Genomic DNA, 20,697 nt, shown 5'->3' with positions numbered 1-20,697 from the left:
TATGGAGTTGCTGATCAGGCAAGATACCAAGTCCACCGCATGATCAAATCCCCCAGCGCCTCTGAGATCTACCACCACCACAACGGGCTCTCGGGTCTCAAGCCGGTCTCTCCCTGCCCAGGGCACACGCGACCTGGCAGAATAAAGTCCTGCAGGGACAGTGAGGGCAGCTCCACATCACAGGTCCGAAGCAACCACACCTGAGCACTCGGCAGATCCCCGTGGCCAGGTGGTCGGCAGCTGCAGGAGGTCTGCTGACACCCACCACGCCCCCGGTAACTACAACCAGGGTAGAGCAGCTGACCTCCCCAGCATGGTTAGTTGAAACACCCGCAAACAGAAAGCAGTGCCAGCCAGGTGGTTTGTGTTTTATTAACGCCAGCGCTCAGGCTTTGACCGCATACTTCCGCAGAGGGTACAGCCGCTCCTTCCGCTGCTGCTTCTTGGTCTTCAGATTTTCCTCATGCTTGTTTAGCCGGCGGCGCATGGCACGTGTCTTCTTGGGCCGCAGATCCAGGGGCTTGTACTTCTTACCCTGGGTGATGGATGGAAGAGCAGGGGGAGTCTGAGCACCAGGGGTTAGGAGCTATGGTGGCAGCTAAGGAAGCCCCTGAGGCTGGAACTAAGCTGCTGAGGGGCATGGGGAAGATGCTGGAAGTGACTGAAGGAGGCCACTGGGGTGCGGAGGCTTTAATCTGCAGACCCGAGTGTGAGGAGATGTAGCACACTCAGCCCAGTAGGGAGGCCCTGTGCTGGCTGCTGACTTAGTGATGCACCAGACCTGGTACCTACCTGCTCAAGGAAGCTCCCAGCCCAGTGGGAAAGGGGAGGAGAAAGGATATTTAAAAGGTTTCACTTAATGACTGGCAAAAGCCTAGAAAGCAAGCAACCTGAGCGACCAAGGGAGGGGGAGTGGGGAGAAAATAGCATGCACAAAAGTCCTGAAGGATGGCAGCTCAGGTGCATTCTGGAGAAATGCCAATAGCTCCGGGGGGGGGGCGGCCCCCCCCCCCCCCCCCCCCCCCCCCGCACAGGGCAGGGCTGGGGGAGATAAGGGAGGTAACAGCCTCAGGGCAGAAAATTACAAACTGCAGATGAGGGTGAACTCTTAAGATGTGAGTTTGGAAACATGAGTCTTCTGTCCACCGCATCCCTGTTGTCCGCAGCACAGGTCAGGGGCTCATCTTTTCAAGTTTACTAAGCCCTCAGAGCTCTGCTGTCCAACAGACGAGGAACTGGCCACACATGCTGCCTACATTAAAAATCCAGGCCTTCAACCACCATAGCCATACGTGGCCAGAGGTTACTGTACAGAACAGCACAGACAGGGCGCATCTCTATCACCACGAAGTCTATTGCACAGCACAAACACAGAGCAGAGGCCTCACTTTTACCGCCCCGAGTGGTGCCTGGTAGGGGGTACACTCAGTGGAAGACAATTCTTCCAGACTAGCACTCTGCATGGTCCTAGACCCTAATCAAAGATTTTCAAACCCAATTTTCAGAAAAAGGTTCCCACACACAAATGTACACAAACCCAGGGGTAGCAGCAGCAGCACCCCCTCCCAACAATACACACTAGTGTCCCCCCAGGTAGCTAGCCCAGGCACACCATGATGGCTTTGACATGTCAAAGCCTCCAGCTCTTCAAACACCAACTTGGGGCAGCCCTGGTGGCGCAGCGGTTTAGTGCTGCCTGCAGCTCGGGGCATGATCCTGGAGACCCAGGATTGAGTCCCACGTCGGGCTCCCCGCATGGAGCCTGCTTCTCTCTCTGCCTGTGTCTCTGCCTTTCTCTCTCTGAATAAATAAATAAATCTTAAAAAAAAAAAAAAAAAAAAAAACCACAAAAAACCCAGCAACTCGGATGTTGATGTGAAGCCATTTTGCAGATGTACTCAAAGCCCCTAATCAATTGACATTAAGCAAGACTATACCGGGTAATTTGAGGCTTGATTCAATCAGCTTAAAGGTGTTTAATGCAGAGCGGAGGCTCTCCCCAAGAAATCCCACCTGAGAACAGCAACTTCAAGCTGTGCCATGTGGGTTCCAGCCCGCACGTGATGTTCTCTGAGGCCTGATTTTGGATTTGCTTATTATATTAGCTAGCCCCCCCCCCCCCCCCCCCCCGTCACAGAGGTGACTTCTTTGTAATGAATCAAATGCACGTATACACGTATACACACATATAAAGTCTCCTAGTGGTTCTGCTTCACTGCTTAAGCCCCGGTAACACCAATATTAAGGACAAGACCCTGCACCTAAGCTGAGGGGCCAGACACCTATGGAAGTCTCCCAGGAGCACTCAATCCACCCCCTCTCCAAGATATGGTTTGGAATGCAGACTCAATCACTCCATTACCTGTGGGTGACTCTGGGCAACATAACCTCTCTACACCCAGAAAAATGAGAATATGAGGTGCTTGAAAATGACAGTGCTAATAAGAAAACTAAAACACTGGAAGTTAATCCTCACAGACTGCCCAAACTCATTCAGCTAGTGAAACTGGATTCAAAACCCAAGGCTCCAGCCAGACTCTCCCCACACTGTTGATTTCCTGAGAAAGTGCAGTCTGCAGGACTTGCTAGTGGCAAGATGCTGCTTAAGAAGCAAACCCATTTAAAAAATAAAAAAATAAAAAATAAAAAAAAAAGCAAACCCATTAAAAAAAAAAAAAAAGAAGCAAACCCATTTATAAGCTGGGAAGGCTCTGGAAAGCCCAGTCCCATGTACCCTAGAAGATCTCCATACTACCCTTCTGGCCAAAGGAGGGCTGGAACTTTGCACCCTGCAGCTAAGCATCCCTCCAACTCCCCCAGTCCAGACATACCTTGTAGAATTTCCTGAGGTTCTCTTTCTGTGTCTGGTTGATGACAGTGAGAACACGGGCGATGGATTTGCGAACAACTCGGCTATAAAACAGACACATTGTGAAGGTGGTGGAGACATACAAAGCCACCCTCCCCCAAGTCATCTTATTCAGAACCTGACCCAGATGTCATAAGACAGGGGTATTCCTCTCCAGCTCATCTGTATTCACCCAAGAGTTGCCTAACCCAGTCCAAGAGGAAGGTGTTCTGGGGGTAAGGCCCGAAGATTCTGAGAGATGGGTACCCCACGAGTGGGGACGGGAAAGGGCTGAGAAGCTGTGAAGTATTCATACTGAGCAGAAGTGGAGGGCAGATCAGGAAAGATCTTCCACCCCATGCTATATATCCTGAGCTATAAGGACCTAACCAGTGCCAGCATGAATAAGCAGACTGCGGGAAATCATGCCACAAGCTGATTAAGCTTGACCTGAGGCCCTGCCACCCCTGGGTTTGTGTATATTTGTGTGTGGGAACCTTTTTCTGAAAATTGGGTTTGAAAATCTTTGATTAGGGTCTAGGACCATGCAGAGTGCTAGTCTGGAAGAATTGTCTTCCACTGAGTGTACCCCCTACCAGGCACCACTCGGGGCGGTAAAAGTGAGGCCTCTGCTCTGTGTTTGTGCTGTGCAATAGACTTCGTGGTGATAGAGATGCTCCCTGTCTGTGCTGTTCTGTACAGTAACCTCTGGCCATGTACGGCTATGGTGGTTGAAGGCCTGGATTTCTTTTTTTTTTTTTTTAAGGCCTGGATTTTTAACGTAGGCAGCATGTGTGGCCAGTTCCTCGTCTCTTGGACAGGAGGGCCACTTGGGGAGAGAGAAACAAGATATTTGAGAAGTAGGAAGGCATTGGGGCGGGGATCCCTGGGTGGCTCAGTGGTTTAGCGCCCCCTTCGGCCCAGGGCGTGATCCTGGAGACCCAGGATGGAGTCCCATGTCGGGCTTCCTGGAGTGGAGCCTGCTTCTCCCTCTGCCTGTGTCTCTGCCTCTCTATCATGAATAAAATCTTAAAAAAAAAAAAAAAAAAAAAAGAGAGAGAGAAAGAAAGGCATTGGGGATTGGATGACCATAGGAACAGGCTGGGAAGAAGCGATTTGTAGTCATATTGAATGGGTAGCATGGTGGGGGACGAGGGAGGGCCACTGAGCTGACAGCTGGTAAACCTACTCTTGAAGCTTCAACTTGTGTGTTCTCCAACTCATCCAACCCCCTCCCAGCACCACAGGTCAGTTGTTGGGGGCCCATTTTGTAAAAGAGGAAAAAACTCCACAACTGCTCTCAGTGTTGAGTCAGCCCACCCATCAGGTAGGATGTGGCAAAATTGGACACGTGCCCAGTTCGACGGACTCCAAAACCATGTCCCTTTCACAAGTTCTGATTCTTGATCCACGTAAATCAATAAATTAACTACAACTCAAGTGAGGCGTGGGCACAAAGGCACCCATCTACCAAGTGAGGGAAGTTGAGGGGGAAAAAAAAAAAATCAAGTATTGGGGGCGGGGGGAGCGGGGGGAAGAGTCCAGTTAGTTTTCAAGTTAGCGTGAAGAAGGGTCTTCAGGGACGAGCAGTTCTTTCTCCAGTCAGAGAGAAGCTAAGCAAGCGCACCCCGGGCAAAAGGACAAAATGGTCCAAGGCAAGTAAGAGGCAAATCACACAGCGGGTATCCCATGCGGCTGGATGCGAGCAGGGGAGCCTGGAGAGGGTGGCTGGGGAGGGCATGACATTCCCACCCACGGCCCGTTAAATTGGCACTTAATCGAACGCTTCCTTTATCCAACTTCGGAAATGCACACATACTTTCGATGCACAGGTGTCCCCCATACCCAAAGAAGCGGAGTTCGAACGCCCCTCACTCACATCTTAGAGAGCTTGGAGGCCGCGCCGCCTGTCACTTTGGCGACGCGCAGCTGGGACAGCTCCACCTTCAGGTCTTCCAGCTGTTTAAGCAGCTCTTCCTTCTTCTTGCCGCGAAGATCTCGAGCCTTAATCTTAGCCTGAGCGCAAGAACAGGTGTGAGTCAAACACTGGACAGGCCGCCTCCCGCGCAGCGGCCATCCTCCCCTCCGCCTGCGTCGTGCCCAGTCCCAGAGAATGGCGCACTGGGGACCCCTCATCACTGCCCTAGGCCGCGCGTTGGGCAGGGTAACCGAGGACCGGCGGGCCTGCCCTCGCCCAGGTGGTCGGCCACAACGCTGGGCCGCTACCCCATTCCGCAGACGGGAAGACGGGAGGCGCCGGCAGCGCGGCCTCACCTCTCCCGGCCCCGGGCAGAGAGCCGGTGACCCGCCGTGTCGACGCAAGTCCCCTCCTCACGGCTCCTTACAGCCCTGGCTGGCAGATGGAACCCCAGGGCTCACCTCGAGCTCCCCACCCCAGGCCCCGAGCCCCCCAGCGGGCGGATGGCACCCGATTCCACCGTCCTCACCATGTCGGCACAAACCGCTGCTACCACCGCCGGAAAGAGGCCGAGAGAAAGAGGAAGGGGGCGGGGCTGACCTCCAAACTACTGCCGGGTGGTGGCGGGCGCGGCCAATGGCGCCGCGGCGTCGGAGCCCTAGCCCCGCCCCTGACGCCCGCCGGGAGTACCTTGGTACCTAGCCCCGCCCTGAGGAGCCGGAGCCCCGCACCTGCTTCTGCTCGGCTCGGCTTCACCTCCTGAGCAGAGCACTTGGGGAAACCGAGGCCCGGGGTGACCGGCAGCTTCCCGGAGATGGCACAGTGAGGACTCGAATTCGTCCATTCAGTCATTTACTCGTTCATTCATTCATTCGGCAGACCTGTGCAGGATGCTCAGTCGACGGTTCTGAGCTGGGCGCCACTAGGCGCTAGTGGTGGAGGGGATGAGGGTTGAGGATTTTCAGAGATAATCCACAAGGCTTCTGCTATGGAGTTATTTAAAACACGAAGTGGGCAGGAAGAGGCGGGATCAGACAGCTATACTCCCAACTCCATAAACGTTCTAGTGGAGGCAGCATGTGGGAGGGGAAAGAGCTTTCAGGGCCTTTTTTTAGTGAACCCGTCCCGGTTTCAAATTCTTGCTCCGCTGCCTCGTGCTCGCGGAGACATCTTGGCGGATCCCTTCCCCTCTCTGAGTCTCAGTTTTCTCACTTGTGAAATGGGTATTTTTGAGGATTAGGAACATGGAAAACTCTTAGCAGAAGAGCTAATGTGTAACAGTCAAAATTTCATTGGTATTAATGTTCCCAGTGGAATGAACACTTGATTTGGGCCCTAAAAGTTAAAGAAGAATTCACAAAGCAGGGAAGGTGTTCAGGCTTTCCAAGATTAAAGAAGATGCACCAATACCTCTTGGAGTAATAGTTAAAGGCTAGTTGCCCCCTTGTTGCTGTCAGGTTCAAGGGTGCCTTCTTCCATTCCTTTATGGAGTTCTATCAATGGGCCTTAGCTTTGGACTAAACTGGGATACTACCTCCCTTTTGTCCCAAGCTGTTTTTGTTTTGTTGTCATTTATTTATTTATTTTTAATAATCTCTACATCCATCATGGGGCTCAAACTCACAACCCTGAGGTCAAGAGTAGTGTCCTGACTGAGCCAGTCAAGTCCCCCATATCCCAAGCTTTCTGTGCAATCCTCTCTTTAGCTCCAAATATGCTGAATTAAAACGTTTATATGTCTGTCTTTGCAACCAGCCTGGAAGTTCCCTGGTAGAACCGTGGCTGACACCTGCCTTGATTTATCTAGTCTCCAGGCCCAACACATGGATGCTTGTTGGCTGAATGAATTAATGAGCATTACTGCAGACCATGGTGAGGCAGGCTTCCAAGAAGTGAATGCGTATGGGGAAGAGAGGACAGAGGACTATTTTGTCATGGGTTAGTCTTAAAAGGAAGTTGAATAGTGCACAGGTACTTTGCTGTCATATTTTCCAAATGTTTAAAGTTCTTTAGAGCTAATGGTTGTGTACATCTTTCTGAAATTTGAAGTTATCTGTGACTCTTGTTTCTTTTTTAAGATTTTATTTATTAAAAAAAAAAAGATTTTATTTATTTATTCATGAGAGACACACACACAGAGAGAGAGAGAGAGAGAGAGGCGCAGAGACACAGGCAGAGGGAGAAGCAGGCTCCATGCAAGGAGCCCGATGTGGGACTCGATCCTGGGTCTCCAGGATCACACCCCGGGCTGCAGGCGGTGCTAAACCACTGCGCCACTGGGGCTGCCCTGTGACTCGTTTCTTACATGTCACATGCAACACACCAGCAAATTCTGCAGCCTCTACTTTCAGAATAACCCAACATCTTCCCACCATTCCTATTGGCACCTCCTAGCCTGAGCTACCATTACCTGTCACCTAGGCTGTTGGTGACACCAGGCTTTCCTGGTGTCACCAACCAGGAAATAAAAGGCTGTCACCTTTTATTTTAAAAAAAAATATTTTATTTATTAAAAAAATATTTTATTTATTCATGAGAGACACAGAGAGAGAGGCAAAGACATAGTCAGAAGGAGAAGCAGGCTCACTACAGTGAGCCCGATGTGGGATTTGATCCCAGGACCCCGGGATCATGACCTGAGCCAAAGGAAGATGCTTAATCACTGAGCCACCCAGGTGCTCTGGTGTCACCTTTTACATCACCTTTTAATTCTTATTCCCATCTGTTCTCAAGATGGCTGTTAGATGGATCCTTTTCAAACTTAAGTCAGCTCACGTCACTGCCCAGAATTTCCAGTGTTGTCCCACGAGATAGACTACATCCTTTCCTCAACCTACAAAACCTCCACCACCCCTCCACTCCTCCCTTCCATCTCATCTCTTCTCACTCTTGTACTTTAGTATGGCCTGTTTCTGGAATATACCAAGCCTGCTCTGTCTCTGGGCCTTTGCTTGGCTTCCTCCTTCACTTCTTCAGGTCCTTGATCAGTGTCACCTCCTCAGGGACATCTCTTGACCACTTTATCTAAGGTACTGCCAGGCACTGCATGGTTTTATACCCTCAGCATGCGGTCATCCCTGACATAGTATAGACTTTTAAAATTCTGCCTTCGTGACCAGGAGATTCACAGTCAAGCAGGGCCATTATTTCATTCACCAGTCTATTCGGGCGCTATTTCCTTACTTGTAAAATGGGTTATTTCTGGTTTAAAGTTTCTTCTGACCAGGAAGTTCTGATATCTCTGCTGTCTTGTGGCCTGCCTGGGTCACAAAAATTTCCATTTCTTTCAAGGAATGGAACTGAAGGGCAAGTGGGCTTTGCCTATTTCCAGGACCCTGAGACTTTTATTCAGCACCTACTTCCCAGCATGAGTATCTTTATTTTTAAATTTTTAAAAAGTGATTTTATTTATTTATTCATGAGACGCACAGAGGGAGAGAGAGAGGCAGAGACATAGGCAGAGGGAGAAGCAGCCTCCATGAAGAGAGCCCAACGTGGGACTGGATCCCGGGTCTCCAGGATCACGCCCTGGGCTGAAGGCGGCGCTAAACCGCTGGACCACCAGGGCTGCCTAAGTCTGTATCTTTAGCACCCAAAATTAGGTAGCATCATAATCTGGCAATAATTTTTTGATCTGTAGACACAATTCAATGAGAAGTATTTGAAACAATAAAAACGAGTCCTATTTCATTAAGCCTTGGCCTTTATTAAAAAGAGTACAATTCAGGGGACCTGGCTGGCTGGCTGTACACCATGTGACTCTTGATCTCGGGATTGTAAATTCCAGCCCCATGATGGGGGTAGAGATTACCTAAAATCTTTTAAAAAAGGAAAATTATATGAAAACAAAGATCCAATTTAATCTAAGGTTAAGGCCGATTTTTTAATAAAGATTTTAATTTATTTATTCATGAGAGATACACAGAGTGGCAGAGACATAGGCAGAGGGAGAAGCAGGCTCACAGCAAGGGGCCGATGTGGTGTGGGGCTGGTTCCTGGTACTCCGGGATCAGGCCTTGAGCGGAAGGCGGACGCTCGACCGCTGAGCTACCCAAGCATCCCATGGTTAAGGCCTATTAACAGAATCCCGCAGGCCACTGCCCAGGCACTCGGTCCTGGAACCACAGAGTCGTTCTTGCCCCTACCCTTCGTCACCCTGATCCCGTCTTTTCCCATCTCATACTTAGGTGATTCAGCTTCCCACCAGGATATGCCTCTCCAGCCGGAAATGACTTCTTAGCCTCCAGGACCTCGCCTTTTAAGTCAGGATGGTGACTTCAGGGTCATCTTTCTCTCCTCGCCCCCCACCTGCCAGGTCAGGTGATCATGACACTTGCGGGGGTGCCCGTGCCGCCTCAGTCTGGGCAGTGATGGCTCCACCCCGCTTCCGCGGCCGAGTCCGCGCAGGCCCCTTGCAGGGCCAGGGTCTCCTCGGGTTCAGAAAGGAAGCCGAGCACAGTTATGGCGTCCACGATGCTAGGCCTGAGAGGGGACGTAGTGCCCGCTGCTCAGATGGCAAGAATGAGGTTCCCCGAAGCTGAGAGCCCGACTGAGCGCTATCGGGGTAGTAACTAACAAGGGGATTCTCCGGCGCTTCCAACCCCGCCGCCAGCAGGCTCCGCCCCTCCTTCCCGCCGACACTTCCGGTTCCGGCATAGCGCGGAAGTGGGCGGGCGGCGGCGTCTGCGCGCGGAGGAGCTGGAGGAGGCGCCGGGCGGCCGCTTCCCGCCCCCGATCCTGAGCCGGTTCCGAGCGGAGTAGATCCGAGGTCGGACCCGGAGCGGAGCCGGCTGAGCGGGCGCCGAGTCCCCGCCATGGCCCGGAACACGCTGTCCTCGCGCTTCCGTCGGGTGGACATCGACGAGTTTGACGAGAACAAATTCGTGGACGAACAGGAGGAGGCGGCGGCGGCGGCGGCCGAGCCAGGCCCGGACCCTAGCGAGGTGGATGGCCTTCTGCGGCAATATCCTTACCCAGCGCAGCGGCCCGGGGGTCCCTCAGGCCGGCCTCCCTACCCCTCTACTTCCCGGGCCCCTGAGGTCCGTTTCCCAAGTGCCTTCCGATCCGGCTCCTCTCAGGTTCCCTCAGTGCATGTATCCTCTCTTCTCTCTGACGCGGCCGCTCCAGTCCCCTTGTCCGGGCTCCGGCCTTCGGAGCCTCCTTCAGGAGCGCGGCCCCTAGACCCGGCTGGACCCGCCGGCTCGCCAGCCGCAGAAGCAGTCCCGACGCACCTGCAGCCCCGCAGGCCCCTCCACTCCTCCGCGGGGCCTGGCCTCTTTACTCCCCTTCTGTCTCCTCATCCCCTGAGACTGACCGTTCCTTGGGCTCCCCCTCACTCCATCCCTCCCTTGCAGGAAATGGGGCCATTCTCGCGCCAGATGGGCGGGAGGGGCCGAGGGGAGTCCCGCTAAGTAATTGGGCTGCCTTAGACGGCTCCCGGGCACAGTCACCCTACGAAGTTAGGTGGGGGGATGGCTGAGGGGTAGGAAGGACCCAAGGGAGAAGGAGGGCTGCAGGCTTAGTCCAGCCCTAAGGTGAGAGATTGTGCATCTCCCACCCCAGCATCAGTCTGACCCTGCAACTTCATGCCACTCTTTTTCACCTGTTTTGTTTCCTGTGAACACCTTGGGCTGTGGACCCTGATGTCTTAGCCACGTTCCACAAGTGACTTTTGGCTCCTTCCCCGAAATAGCCTTCTTGTGCAGGAAGCAGTGGGGAAAGACTAGTAGTTTAGAGCTAAGAAAAACCAGACAGCATCAAGTGAAATGTAAAAGTAGAGCCTCATGACTGGAAGTGACTATTCTTGTGGCCACAGAAAGCAAGCATTTAGAAAACAAGATTAAAAATAGAGGTGGTTGTCACAGCCTGCTTAGTCCCTTAGCAGTTTGAGCACAGGAAACTGACTTACTCTCACAGGAAGGATTTTTCTTTATTCAAATGGTGTTACGGGAAGTGCCTACCCCTCCCCCACACTTGCCAGGGCAGGGTTGGAGGCTCATGTGTATATAAATCAGGTTCTGGGTGTTTAATCAGTTGACTCAGCTTGGGAAGTCAGGCCCATGGACTACCTTAGGGAGGAGTCCTGCAGTGTTCCGCCAATGTGCCTTTGAAACAAAAACCTTCAGACTTTCTTTGTTTGAACAGGAATGTATTTTCAAAGGTGAGGATTCAAACTTGTATTTTCTGTGCTATCAGGATCATCTTATTTACCCCATTGGTGAAATGGGGTCATGAGGATGACCCTCGTGAGGGAAGATTGATTCTGCATTCTGGTGCAGGACCTGGCTCATGGGCAGGCAGTACCAAGAAGGCTCCAACGTCAGGCTTCTGGCCCAGTACCATCCACAGATGGGGAGAACAAGGTCTGGTTATCTGCTGTCTTGGTCCTGGTGCTGCAGGGACTTGTTGAAGGTCATCTCTTGGTACGCCCTCGGACTAGTGATTGGTTCCTTGAGGCTGCTTGGAGGCCTAGGTTTAGCACATCCAGTTGGTGGCAGTTTCTCCACTAGTGACAGTGTCAGAAGCCTTGTTACCATGGACAGTATATCTCTTGGGATTGGGGAAAAGGAGGTTAGCAGGTGAGAACTGAGATCCTGGCAATTGTGGAGCCCAGGGAGGGAGGAAGAAGGAACTGGTATTTACTGAGTCCCTACCATGTACCAGTTATTGGACTTAATATTAGATCACTGACTTAAACTGTAGAACAGGCTTTTAGCAGTCTTAGAATAGAGACCAGAGGAGTGAAGATAGAGATTGATTGGTTGGAGTGGGGGAAGGTAGGGAGGAGAAGTCCTTTCTTACTGCCTTCGATAGGCAATCCAGTCATGGTAGGAATTCAGACAGATGAACTAGAACATGGGCCGTGTATCCACGCAGACTTCACTCTATGTGCTATGACCTCATACCCTAACTGAACCTCAGCATCCTTTTCTGTGAAAAGGAGGGGAACCATGGCCTTACAGCTTCCATGGGAGCATCACAACAACATTGCAGAAGCTTCACAGTGCTGGGCACACAGCAACTGTCCTAGACATGTAGCTGGGGTATGTGGGTAGAGGGACAGCAGGGGATTGTAGAAAAAACTTGGCTCTGGAGTTGGGTATACCTGGGTTTGAAGGCCAGCTAGACAGCTTAGCTTTGTGACTTTGGCAGGTCGTTTCCTTTCTCTGAGTCTCAAATGCATCGCCTTTCAAATGAGAGTTGTTTGAAGTATTGAGATGGCATGTGAAAGCACCTGGAACAGGAGCTGAAACCTTGTAGGGATTTTTTAAATATTCATTCCTTTTTATCCTCACTGAAGAACCTTCTGGTCCTCAGGACTAGGGATCTGTCCAAAGCAGTGGTTTTGAACATTTTTGCACTTTTTCCTCCCCCTGAAGAAATTTGGTATTGTTTGGAGATATTTTGATTATCACAATGCTGCTAAACACCATGTCATGCAGACCTCACATCAGTTTGTGTGGTCTAAAATGTCAGTGCTGTGGTTGAGAAATTCTGATCTAGAGGAGACGAGGGGCAGTGGTCTGTAGCCTCCACAGCCTGTTCTGTGAGCTGAGCACGGAGGCCACCTTGATAAATGCTATGCATTCCCTTTTCCCCGGATATCCCCCAAGCTGGTAAAGGCTCTGTATCCATCAACACTTATAGTGATTGCTTGGTACAGAGGTAACTAAAGCAGTGACTCTTTGCCCCTGCAGACTAGTTCACCTGCCCCTCCCCATCCATCTCTTGAATGATTTTGTTTTCCAGCCATACTGGTTAGTGAAGAGAGCCAGCCTACACTTATTTTAAACTCCCGAGTCTCTGTTAATTAATTGCTCTGGAACGCCAAATCAGAAAACAGTTCCAAGGTAGAAGTTATCAGTGGCTGACACCAGACTGGCCCTTGTCTGGCTGAGGAAAAGGAATTCCAAAGCCAGCAGATACAAGGAGTGGGCTGCCTCCATTGTGGAAGGTGCATCAGGGCCCAGCAGGGAGCTGGGAGCTCAGCAGGAGTGGCTCCTGGGTGGTGTGGGCCCAGCTTAGTCAAGATGGAGCCCGTATTAGGGAAGATGAGTCTGGGCTTTGCTCCGGTGGCTTTGTCTGTTCACACGAAGGATTTACTGCACAAACAGGAGTAGAGACCTGTTTGGGCAGAAGCCATTCCTTATTCTATTTTTGAAGCTTTTTGGCTGAAGCCAGTGTTGTAGATGAGGAAATGAAAGTTGGCTGATGTAATTCAGTTTAAAATAGGTGTCACCTTTGGGGACCTAACCCAGATTGTCATTTTCTTTTGAGTGCTGTGTATTCAGAACTCGGCAAAGAATGTGTCAAGATTGCAACTAAGGTTGAGGGGAGAGGGGAGGCTTGGCTTATATTTTGGGAAAAAGCTTTTAAATGAATAAATCTCCCTCTTAGTAGTTGGGACCTCACAGACCTGGATAGGTCTTGGAAGATAGAAGTTTTAGCACATCTTAATTTCTTTAGCAGCTTAACCAATGAAACAGTGGATAAAGAGGAGACCTCCATTTGTGCCTTTGTTCTTCCTTTTTGAGAATGAGAATGTGAGAGGGATAGTCTCACATCATTGTGAGGACCCAGCAGGGCAGACATGGTGCCCAGTACCAAGCAAGTGCAAGTGAGCTCAGACAGATTCTATTGCAGGTCACCCCCAGAGGGCACTTGCTTTGCTTCTGCCTTCCATGGTAGGGGAGAAGTGTCCAAATGTGTTTTGGGGGCAGCAGAACGAGGGACTTGCACAATTGGCAGAGGTGCTCTCTATTCTTTGTGTGGCTCAGGAAGGCTATAGGCTACTCTCTAAATGGGCTGTGGCCACCTGGAAGCTGCAATGAAGTGTGTGTGTGGGATGGTGGTGGATGTGAATGTCATTTGACTCTTCTCCTTTGAGCTGTTTTTGAAATGAGTTCATTAATAGAAGCGTGGACATGCTTGAGCCGAGCCATCCTTAACTGGTGGTGATGCACAGGGGACATGCTTCGGGCATTCCATGCAGCCTTGCGGAACTCTCCCGTCAACACCAAGAATCAAGCTGTGAAGGTAAAGGGGATCATGCTGCCGCTTTGCTGGGTGGTGCTCGCACCAGGGCTGTGATTGTCTGTGTCCGCAGCTGAGGGCTCCCTGGGGCTCCAGACAGCGTCTGTTTTGCGTCCACCTCAGTGAGGATCTACCAAGAGAGTGAGTTGGCACTGGGCAGTGCTTCCATGGAAGCCTCCTGGCACTCCTGACATCAAAACTGTCTATGTTTATAGTAAAAGCTCCCCAAAGAAACATTCACTCCTCCCTAGGGCCTCATGGGGGTGAGAAGTTGGCCCAGCCCTTACTGCTTAGCAAAACTCTAAATTAGCTTGCCACATGGGACTTAGCAGTGTTTCTGCTTTAAAGGTTTTTGAATAGGCTTTATTTGCATAAGGATTTTCAGTCAATATTTCCTGCCTTTTAAAAAGAAGGGGAGAAGATGCTTACTGCATCACAGCTGCGTAGAAGCTGTCTGAACTTGGGTTCAGGGAGAGGGGTCTCTCTGAAGCTGGGGTTTTGCCATCTTGTGACAGCATGGTGGTGTCAGCAGCGGTTGCACCTCCTTGGTGGGGGGAAATGGCCCCCGTGTTACTGGGGTGAGTGCAGAGGGAGGCTGCAGCTTTTCTTACACCTGTGAAGAAAATAGACGTGTTAAGAAAACAGCTGTGATCTGGTGGCATCTGAGGCCCGGCCCATGTCATAGAGGCAGGTTTCTCCCCAGTAAACCACTCACTCTCCCCCAGATTAGTGGAAGAATTTCTGAGCATAAAGAAGGGATATGTTGACATGTAAATAAATGAGAGGATTTGAGCACACTTATTTTGCAAGCAGCCAGACAAGTCAGAAATTGGTCAGTGTTTCTGAGAATTCTGACCAGTTGGTGGGGCATTCCTGTGCCTGGGCTTTGGCCCTGGGCATCGCTGCCTCCTTCTCCTTCACAGGAACGAGCCCAGGGCGTGGTGCTGAAGGTGCTTACCAACTTCAAGAGCAGTGAGATTGAGCAGGCTGTGCAGTCGCTGGACAGAAACGGCATTGACTTGCTAATGAAGTACATTTATAAAGGGTTTGAGAAGCCCACAGAAAACAGCAGCGCTGTGCTACTCCAGTGGCACGAAAAGGTATGTGAATGCACCGCCCACACAGGTGGCCTGCTGACCTGCCCCCACCCTGGGGTTCACGTGCACAGGCCAGAGGACAGTCTGAGAGGCATGAGAGAGTAAGGGGCTCCATGAACAGCAGTCTAGGACGACTCTGTTCACTCACTTCTTCCATAGAAGCACCTGGTAGGGTTCACTGGCTTTGGTAATTGGAATTGCTTTAGCTGCTGATTTATGCCAGGCGTGTCCTGGGCACAGGTGACTTGCATGGTGAGATAGACAGGGAGTCCCAGGTGGGAGGGAGGCAGGCTTGCTTGTGGCTAGGGCTTAGAATACTCTCTTTGCGTCAGCAAAGGCAGCTGCTCCCCATTGGTGGAGATGGTGGTTGGGGAGGGTCTCGGGAACGCAGGCTGAGCCCCCAGCTGCTGCTGGGAGCTTCCTGCTCTGGCCTCATCCTCACTAGGCCAGAGCAGGCAATGGCAGAAGCCTGGCTTTCACCAAATAGGGCCTTCAGCCACCTGAGGCACAAAAAGCTGTGCCTGTCCTTTGCTCAGGTCGATACAAGAGCAAGGCATTTCATCTAGCCTGTGTCCTGCCTGTGTGCCAACGTCCCCCTGGCCCTGTAGAGGTACAGGAAGCTTGCTCATCATTATAGCAGACCAGGCTAGTACTAACACTGTGTCCTTCCAGAAGGCTTTTTTGAGTTTTGAGGGGTCAGCTACTTGGGCAGCCTCGGTGCTAGGCTCTTCTGGTGGCCTTTGGTCCTGTTGCTGGGTGTGCTGGGCCTGCTCAGCCGGAAGGTGAACTCGCCTGGGCTTGGGGAGGGTCTAGTGGCTGTGCTACTCGGAACTGAGCAAGCCCTCTGCGTGGTGTGGAGGCCAGACCGTTTGGTCCCTGGTGCTGAGCCCCACTGACGTTTCTAAGGAGGGCCTGGAGAGGCAGCTGGAATGGGCTCATATCTTAAGTGTCCAGGGTAGTGAGGGCAGCCTGGAAACAGCGTCAGAAGGGAGGCTTGGGGGGAGCTGTGCTGTGTGTGTGTGCTTGGTAACCATGTTCCCAAGCCCAGTTCTGCTGCTGGGAGCCAGCAGCACTTCAGGAGCCTTGGCTCCAGCTCCGTGCTTAGGATGTGGGCTCTCTTGCTACCTCCTAACTGCTCTTGCAGGAACCCATTTCCAGAGGATCGGTGACATGGTGGGACCTAGGTCCGGGGGTGCCAGTCCCATCTCCCCTGGCAAGCCGGGCTACCCCTTGGCCAGCCAGGTTTCATTTGACTCCTTTCCTTTTCCTGCCCCCACAGGCATTAGCAGTAGGAGGACTAGGCTCCATTATAAGAGTTCTTACAGCAAGAAAGACTGTTTAAAAAAAAAAAAAAAAAAAGGACTCATGTTCCCTTGAGAAGAATTTTGGATGCACAGGCTGATGAAGAAGGGATTGACAATGGACCATCTTCCTAGGAACTCCCAACTAAACTATTTCAGGACATGCATCCGCTGAAGTGTATTTTATTTTCGAGGTGGAGGGAGAAATTGTTTCCTAAATCCTTTGCAGGATCTGATAGTCTATGCCTTTGTCCATGAGTAACACAGAACTGACATTGTAACTGTATACTGGAGTGGCTGGCCAGCGTTGGTCGGGTGTACCTGTGTGCTCTGCCTATTTCAAATGGGGGAGGGATGATTGGGCACATACAGATCCAAGGGCTGTGGTAAAAGGGAGAGCTTGTTTTTTTTGAAGTAGTAAAACTGAGGGTTTGTACAGACATCCCGTTTTCCCAGAGAAGACGGGCTCTCTTGGGTTCATTGTAAAGTGCCTGCTGCATCAATAAAGCTCTTGGCTTATTAGTATGTACTCCGTGGTGTGTTTCCTGTATGTAAAGTGAGTACTGAACCGGATGGTGGTGAGTGAGAAACTGATGTGGGGGGTGGATGTGCCCCTGTGGAGCGTCCCACTGCCCTCCTACCGCACCGGTACCTCAGGCCTGGGCGCGGTGCTACTGGCTGCTAAGCAGACAGATTTTGCCAAGTAACTATTGGTTTTACTCCCTTGATTTGTATGTAATTTTGGAGCTTATTTAATAAAGTGCCAAACATTCAATAATTGATCTAGGCTTTAAAAGTCTTTAGTCTGTGTGACTACACTTGGTATCTTTTGGGAGTGCACCCCAGAAGGGCCTGGTCACCACCTCCTGGCCCTGGCTTGGGCTGTGTGGCAGGAACACTTACCGAGACGCTGACAAGTTTAAATACAGAAGAAACATTGTGTTTTCTAGCCACCAACAGCCAGCTTCTCTGAAAAGCAAAGATGTTTTTCTGACCTTTTCAGCACATGGAACTGCACTTTGCATCCTCTTTTTTTTTTTTTTTTTTTTTGATTTTATTTATTTATTCATGAGAGAGAGAGGGGCAGAGACCCAGGCAGAGGGAGAAGCAGGCTCCCCACAGGGAGCCCCATGCGGGACTTGATCTCGGGACTCCAGAATCATACCCTGGGCCGATGACGCTCAACTGCTGAGCCACCCAAGTGTCCCAGTTTATATCCTCTTAAAGGGCCCCACTGATGTGGGCCTTGGAGATAAGACATGGACCCAAGTGACACAATCCTTCCAATTCCTCTGCAGAAACCCCACCATTCCTGGGAAGTACCACTGGGCTGCTGGCTTCATTAAATCACATAGATTTACCTAAACTGGGGGATGCTTTCTGAAAGACAAGTGTTCTAGAGTTGTCTTATCCCCCTTCTGGTACTTACTAGGTTACTGGTTTTTCATAAAAGGATATACTTAGGAGCAGCCAGATGGAAGAGATGCACTGGGGAGTGTAAAGGGGAAGGACATGGAGCTTCCAGGCTCTGAGCATGCAGCCCTCCCCAGCTCTCTGCTCACCAACCCACAAGCCGTTGTCCCCACACCTCTGCTCACCAAACTGGAAGGTCTGTTCTGTAGTCCATGAAGTTTGTCTTGGAGTATTAAATATGAGGCACAAAGTACTAAATGTCATTGGTCAAATACACCAAACTATCAAGTAAAACCCACTGTAGTTGCATATGGATTAAAGAGCTTTAATCAAAAAGTGACACCACAAATGAATTTTCTACAGCAGTCTTAGATAATACAACTCCTAGTTACAACACGGAGCGATCCAAATCCAATGCTCATATAAAGAGGCTATACATACTGTCTCTTACAACGTTTTATACAAGTAAAAGTGCATTAAATCACTTGGAATATTTACTCCATTCTTCCTCTTAAAGCTGAAGGAAATTCAACATGCAGGAGGAAAGCCTAATCAGAATGAATCCTCCCGAAGCGAGTCCAGGCTGAGTGCTGGCCCCACAGCTACACCTACAGCTGCTGGGGGATGTGTGTGGGGCAGAGGGAGACCAGCTCCGGGGCTGGAGAGGCCACAGCAGAGTGGGATGGGGCTCCCACCACAGGGTCACAGCTGTTGTGGGCAAGCCCTGAACCACCCGATTTGGGGATTCTCCTGGAACAGCTGGAAAAGCTACCTCTTGCCAAAATTATAGAACAGAAGGAATTCCTGTCTTGTGTCCCCACGAGATAAATGCAAAATAACATTCTAAGCAGAGGAAAGCCATCTGCGGGGAGGAGCCACGGGAGGAGGTAGGTAACTGGACAATGGGTTGCTCAGGTGGCAGAAAGCCGAGCTGGGATGATGGGGATGCTGCCCTTCCCTGGTACTTCTAGGTCTGTGGAAATGTAGTACTTTAGCTCTGCAAATCCTTGTTTGCCTGTGAGATAAAGTTTATATATTTTAACCCTAAGCATTTCTGAGAAACAACTTTACATCATTGGATAACTGAAAATAAATTTGGGAGCTCCAGTTATTAACTCACCTTTTTATTTAACCAGTGCAACTTATATCAAATGGAACCAATTAACATTCTCTCTTTGGATTCCATACTGTGGATTATCTAAAATAATAAAGCAAGTTGTCACCGGTCCCTACCAGAGCCACCTGCATGCTGTCCAGCACTGTAACCAGCTGGGGGCTGTCTGGAGGCAGTATCTGAATGCAGTGTCATCTTAAATATGCAGGGGGAGGGCGAGGGTGAGGGCGGAAGGTGGTAGCTCCACATACAAGGCAGACCACTTCCCAGGTTTTGGTCAAGGATGGGGGAGGGACAGCTGCTGCTTCCTCTGAGTGGAGCAGACTGTCCTTAACCATAGCAGACATGTGATTAGCATTTGCTCAGTCTTCTACCAGAATTAAGAGGGAAGCAAATGAAACACCACCACTGCTTCAGAGGGAAGCAGAGACCACAGAATGCTAGTGAAATTTAAAAAGGGAAAGGAATTCTAATCTTAGAAATAATTTCCACCCGATGCTCTGATTTGCCTTTAGGAACACCAGTTAAATGGATTTTTATAATACAGAGACATGTTTATAATAGCGAAGAACTTTAGCTATAAAAAATAGTTTAAAATGGTTTACCAGCAACCTATCCATGACAAGTACATTCATTAAAAAGGCAATTTGAGTGTATTTGGTACTAAGGATCTTTTTTTATATATTTGCTAGTTTTTTTCAGTAAAATGAGATACTGCCAGAAAGTTGCATATTCATTAATCCACACTGGCCCCAGAGTACCTTAAAGATGTACACATCCCAAGTTCTGGGTGGTTTGAGAAACAAGGTGAAATAATGTTTTCTGGAGAGGAAGGGTTAAAAAGCCTCTTCTATCTCATCTGAACCCAAACATGCTAACAGGGAAGGGGAATTTTGGAAAGCCACCCCAGTGAGTTGGCTCTCTGTGGCACAAGCAGGTGGGTCTGCTGGGCACCGCTTCAAAGGGCCTCATCACCACAGGATGGGTCAGGTGCCTCTTCTCTGACAGATGCTAATGGCTTCAGCTCTAAGGCTAACACAGAGGACTCAGGTGCAGAGGGGTGCTGGCCAGAGCTGGAATTTTAGCAGCGCTGTGGAAATGTGGGTAGTGCCGGGACCCTTCCGTTTGGTGAGCACAATGACACAGGATCAGCCACCTCCTCAAGTTCAGATCAGTCTGTTGGGAAGGGGGCCTTTAAGTCTTGTAAACAATGTTTGGACGCTTGTACAAAATACTGCAGTTACAGTGATTAAAAACCCACCCAGACTGGTGTGTCAGTGTTCTTTTCACAGAAAAAGTGTCATTGCATGGAGCTCCGCCTGTCGGTACTTCCATCTAGGACCATGGGATCCGAGGGTTGGAGATGGATGGCCGGATGCTGCCCTTGGGAGCTGGCTTGGACCCAAACCAAGACATCTGTTTAAAACAGAAAGGCTCCTGAGATGAGCATCAGGATTAGGTGCAGAGGAAGCTGAAGGCAACCCCCTCCCCATCCTGGAGCCGCCCCTGTGGTCCTTGAGGCCCTACGAGGCCTGCCATGAGTTCCGAGGCCTGCCGTGAGTTCCGTGGTGCAGACGCTGGTTGTGGGAACCAGCCTGCAGGGCCTGGAGCCCATTCTGACTATGTGAAGGGAACCAAAGAAAACAGAGTAGTGGAAGAACAAGGTACGGGAATGCAGGTAATTCTGCTTTAACAATTTCTTTTTGTTCTATTACTTCGGCAGGTACTTTCTGAATCTTTTATTTATTTATTTAATTTTTTTTAAAAGATTTTATTTATTTATTCATGAGAGACAGGGAGAGAGAGAGAGGCAGAGACACAGGCAGAGGGAGAAGCAGGCTCCACACAGGGAGCCCGACGTGGGACTCGATCCCAGGTCCCCAGGACCACACCCTGGACTGAAGGTGGTGCTAAACCGCTGAGCCACCCGGGCTGCCCTGAATATTTTATTTTTTTAAAGGTCTGGATGCGGG

At 50.5% G+C, this 20,697-nt stretch overlaps 3 protein-coding genes across 17 annotated transcripts in view; 1 reads left to right on the top strand and 2 right to left on the bottom strand.

Moving 5' to 3' along the window:
- Positions 1–347: 347 nt before the first annotated feature.
- RPL35 (ribosomal protein L35) lies at positions 348–5,362 on the bottom strand. The gene is made up of 4 exons (XM_026009286.2): positions 5,296–5,362; positions 4,728–4,864; positions 2,832–2,913; positions 348–535 (listed from the first exon to the last, which is right to left on the bottom strand). The coding sequence occupies exons 1-4, from the start codon at positions 5,296–5,298 to the stop codon at positions 386–388; spliced, it is 372 nt and encodes a 123-aa protein (XP_025865071.1). The 5' UTR covers positions 5,299–5,362; the 3' UTR covers positions 348–385.
- A 4,060-nt stretch (positions 5,363–9,422) lies between these two features.
- Positions 9,423–16,726, top strand: ARPC5L (actin related protein 2/3 complex subunit 5 like). Its single transcript, XM_072748633.1, has 4 exons — positions 9,423–9,730; positions 13,731–13,802; positions 14,723–14,899; positions 16,176–16,726. Exons 1-4 carry the CDS (start codon positions 9,581–9,583, stop codon positions 16,236–16,238), a joined length of 462 nt encoding a protein of 153 aa, XP_072604734.1. The 5' UTR covers positions 9,423–9,580; the 3' UTR covers positions 16,239–16,726.
- Positions 16,727–17,914: 1,188 nt separating this feature from the next.
- Positions 17,915–20,697, bottom strand: part of GOLGA1 (golgin A1) — a 58,719-nt gene continuing 55,936 nt past the window's right edge. For all 15 annotated transcript variants that reach the window (XM_072748619.1, XM_072748623.1, XM_026009288.2 and 12 more), the window contains one exon: positions 17,915–20,140. In XM_072748619.1, coding sequence (XP_072604720.1) covers positions 20,060–20,140 — 81 coding nt within the window. In that variant the 3' untranslated portion in view covers positions 17,915–20,059. The remainder of the gene's footprint in view (positions 20,141–20,697) is intronic.

Source organism: Vulpes vulpes, chromosome 2 (genome assembly GCF_048418805.1).
Source record: "Vulpes vulpes isolate BD-2025 chromosome 2, VulVul3, whole genome shotgun sequence".
Classification (NCBI taxonomy): domain Eukaryota; kingdom Metazoa; phylum Chordata; class Mammalia; order Carnivora; family Canidae; genus Vulpes; species Vulpes vulpes.
The sequence above is the reverse complement of the archived record's forward strand: the minus strand, read 5'-3'. Positions and strand labels throughout refer to the sequence as shown.

What these genes read in the sequence shown, in the direction of transcription:
- ARPC5L (XM_072748633.1), top strand. Translation starts at nt 9,581, where the DNA reads ATGGCCCGGAACACGCTGTCCTCGCGCTTCCGTCGGGTGGACATCGAC. An exon ending in CCAAGAATCAAGCTGTGAAG is followed by an intron (nt 13,803 to 14,722) that starts GTAAAGGGGATC and finishes TCTCCTTCACAG; the next exon opens with GAACGAGCCCAGGGCGTGGT. An exon ending in TACTCCAGTGGCACGAAAAG is followed by an intron (nt 14,900 to 16,175) that starts GTATGTGAATGC and finishes CTGCCCCCACAG; the next exon opens with GCATTAGCAGTAGGAGGACT.
- RPL35 (XM_026009286.2), bottom strand. An exon ending in GCCTCCAAGCTCTCTAAGAT is followed by an intron (nt 2,914 to 4,727) that starts GTGAGTGAGGGG and finishes TCTGTTTTATAG; the next exon opens with CCGAGTTGTTCGCAAATCCA. An exon ending in ACCTCAGGAAATTCTACAAG is followed by an intron (nt 536 to 2,831) that starts GTATGTCTGGAC and finishes TCCATCACCCAG; the next exon opens with GGTAAGAAGTACAAGCCCCT.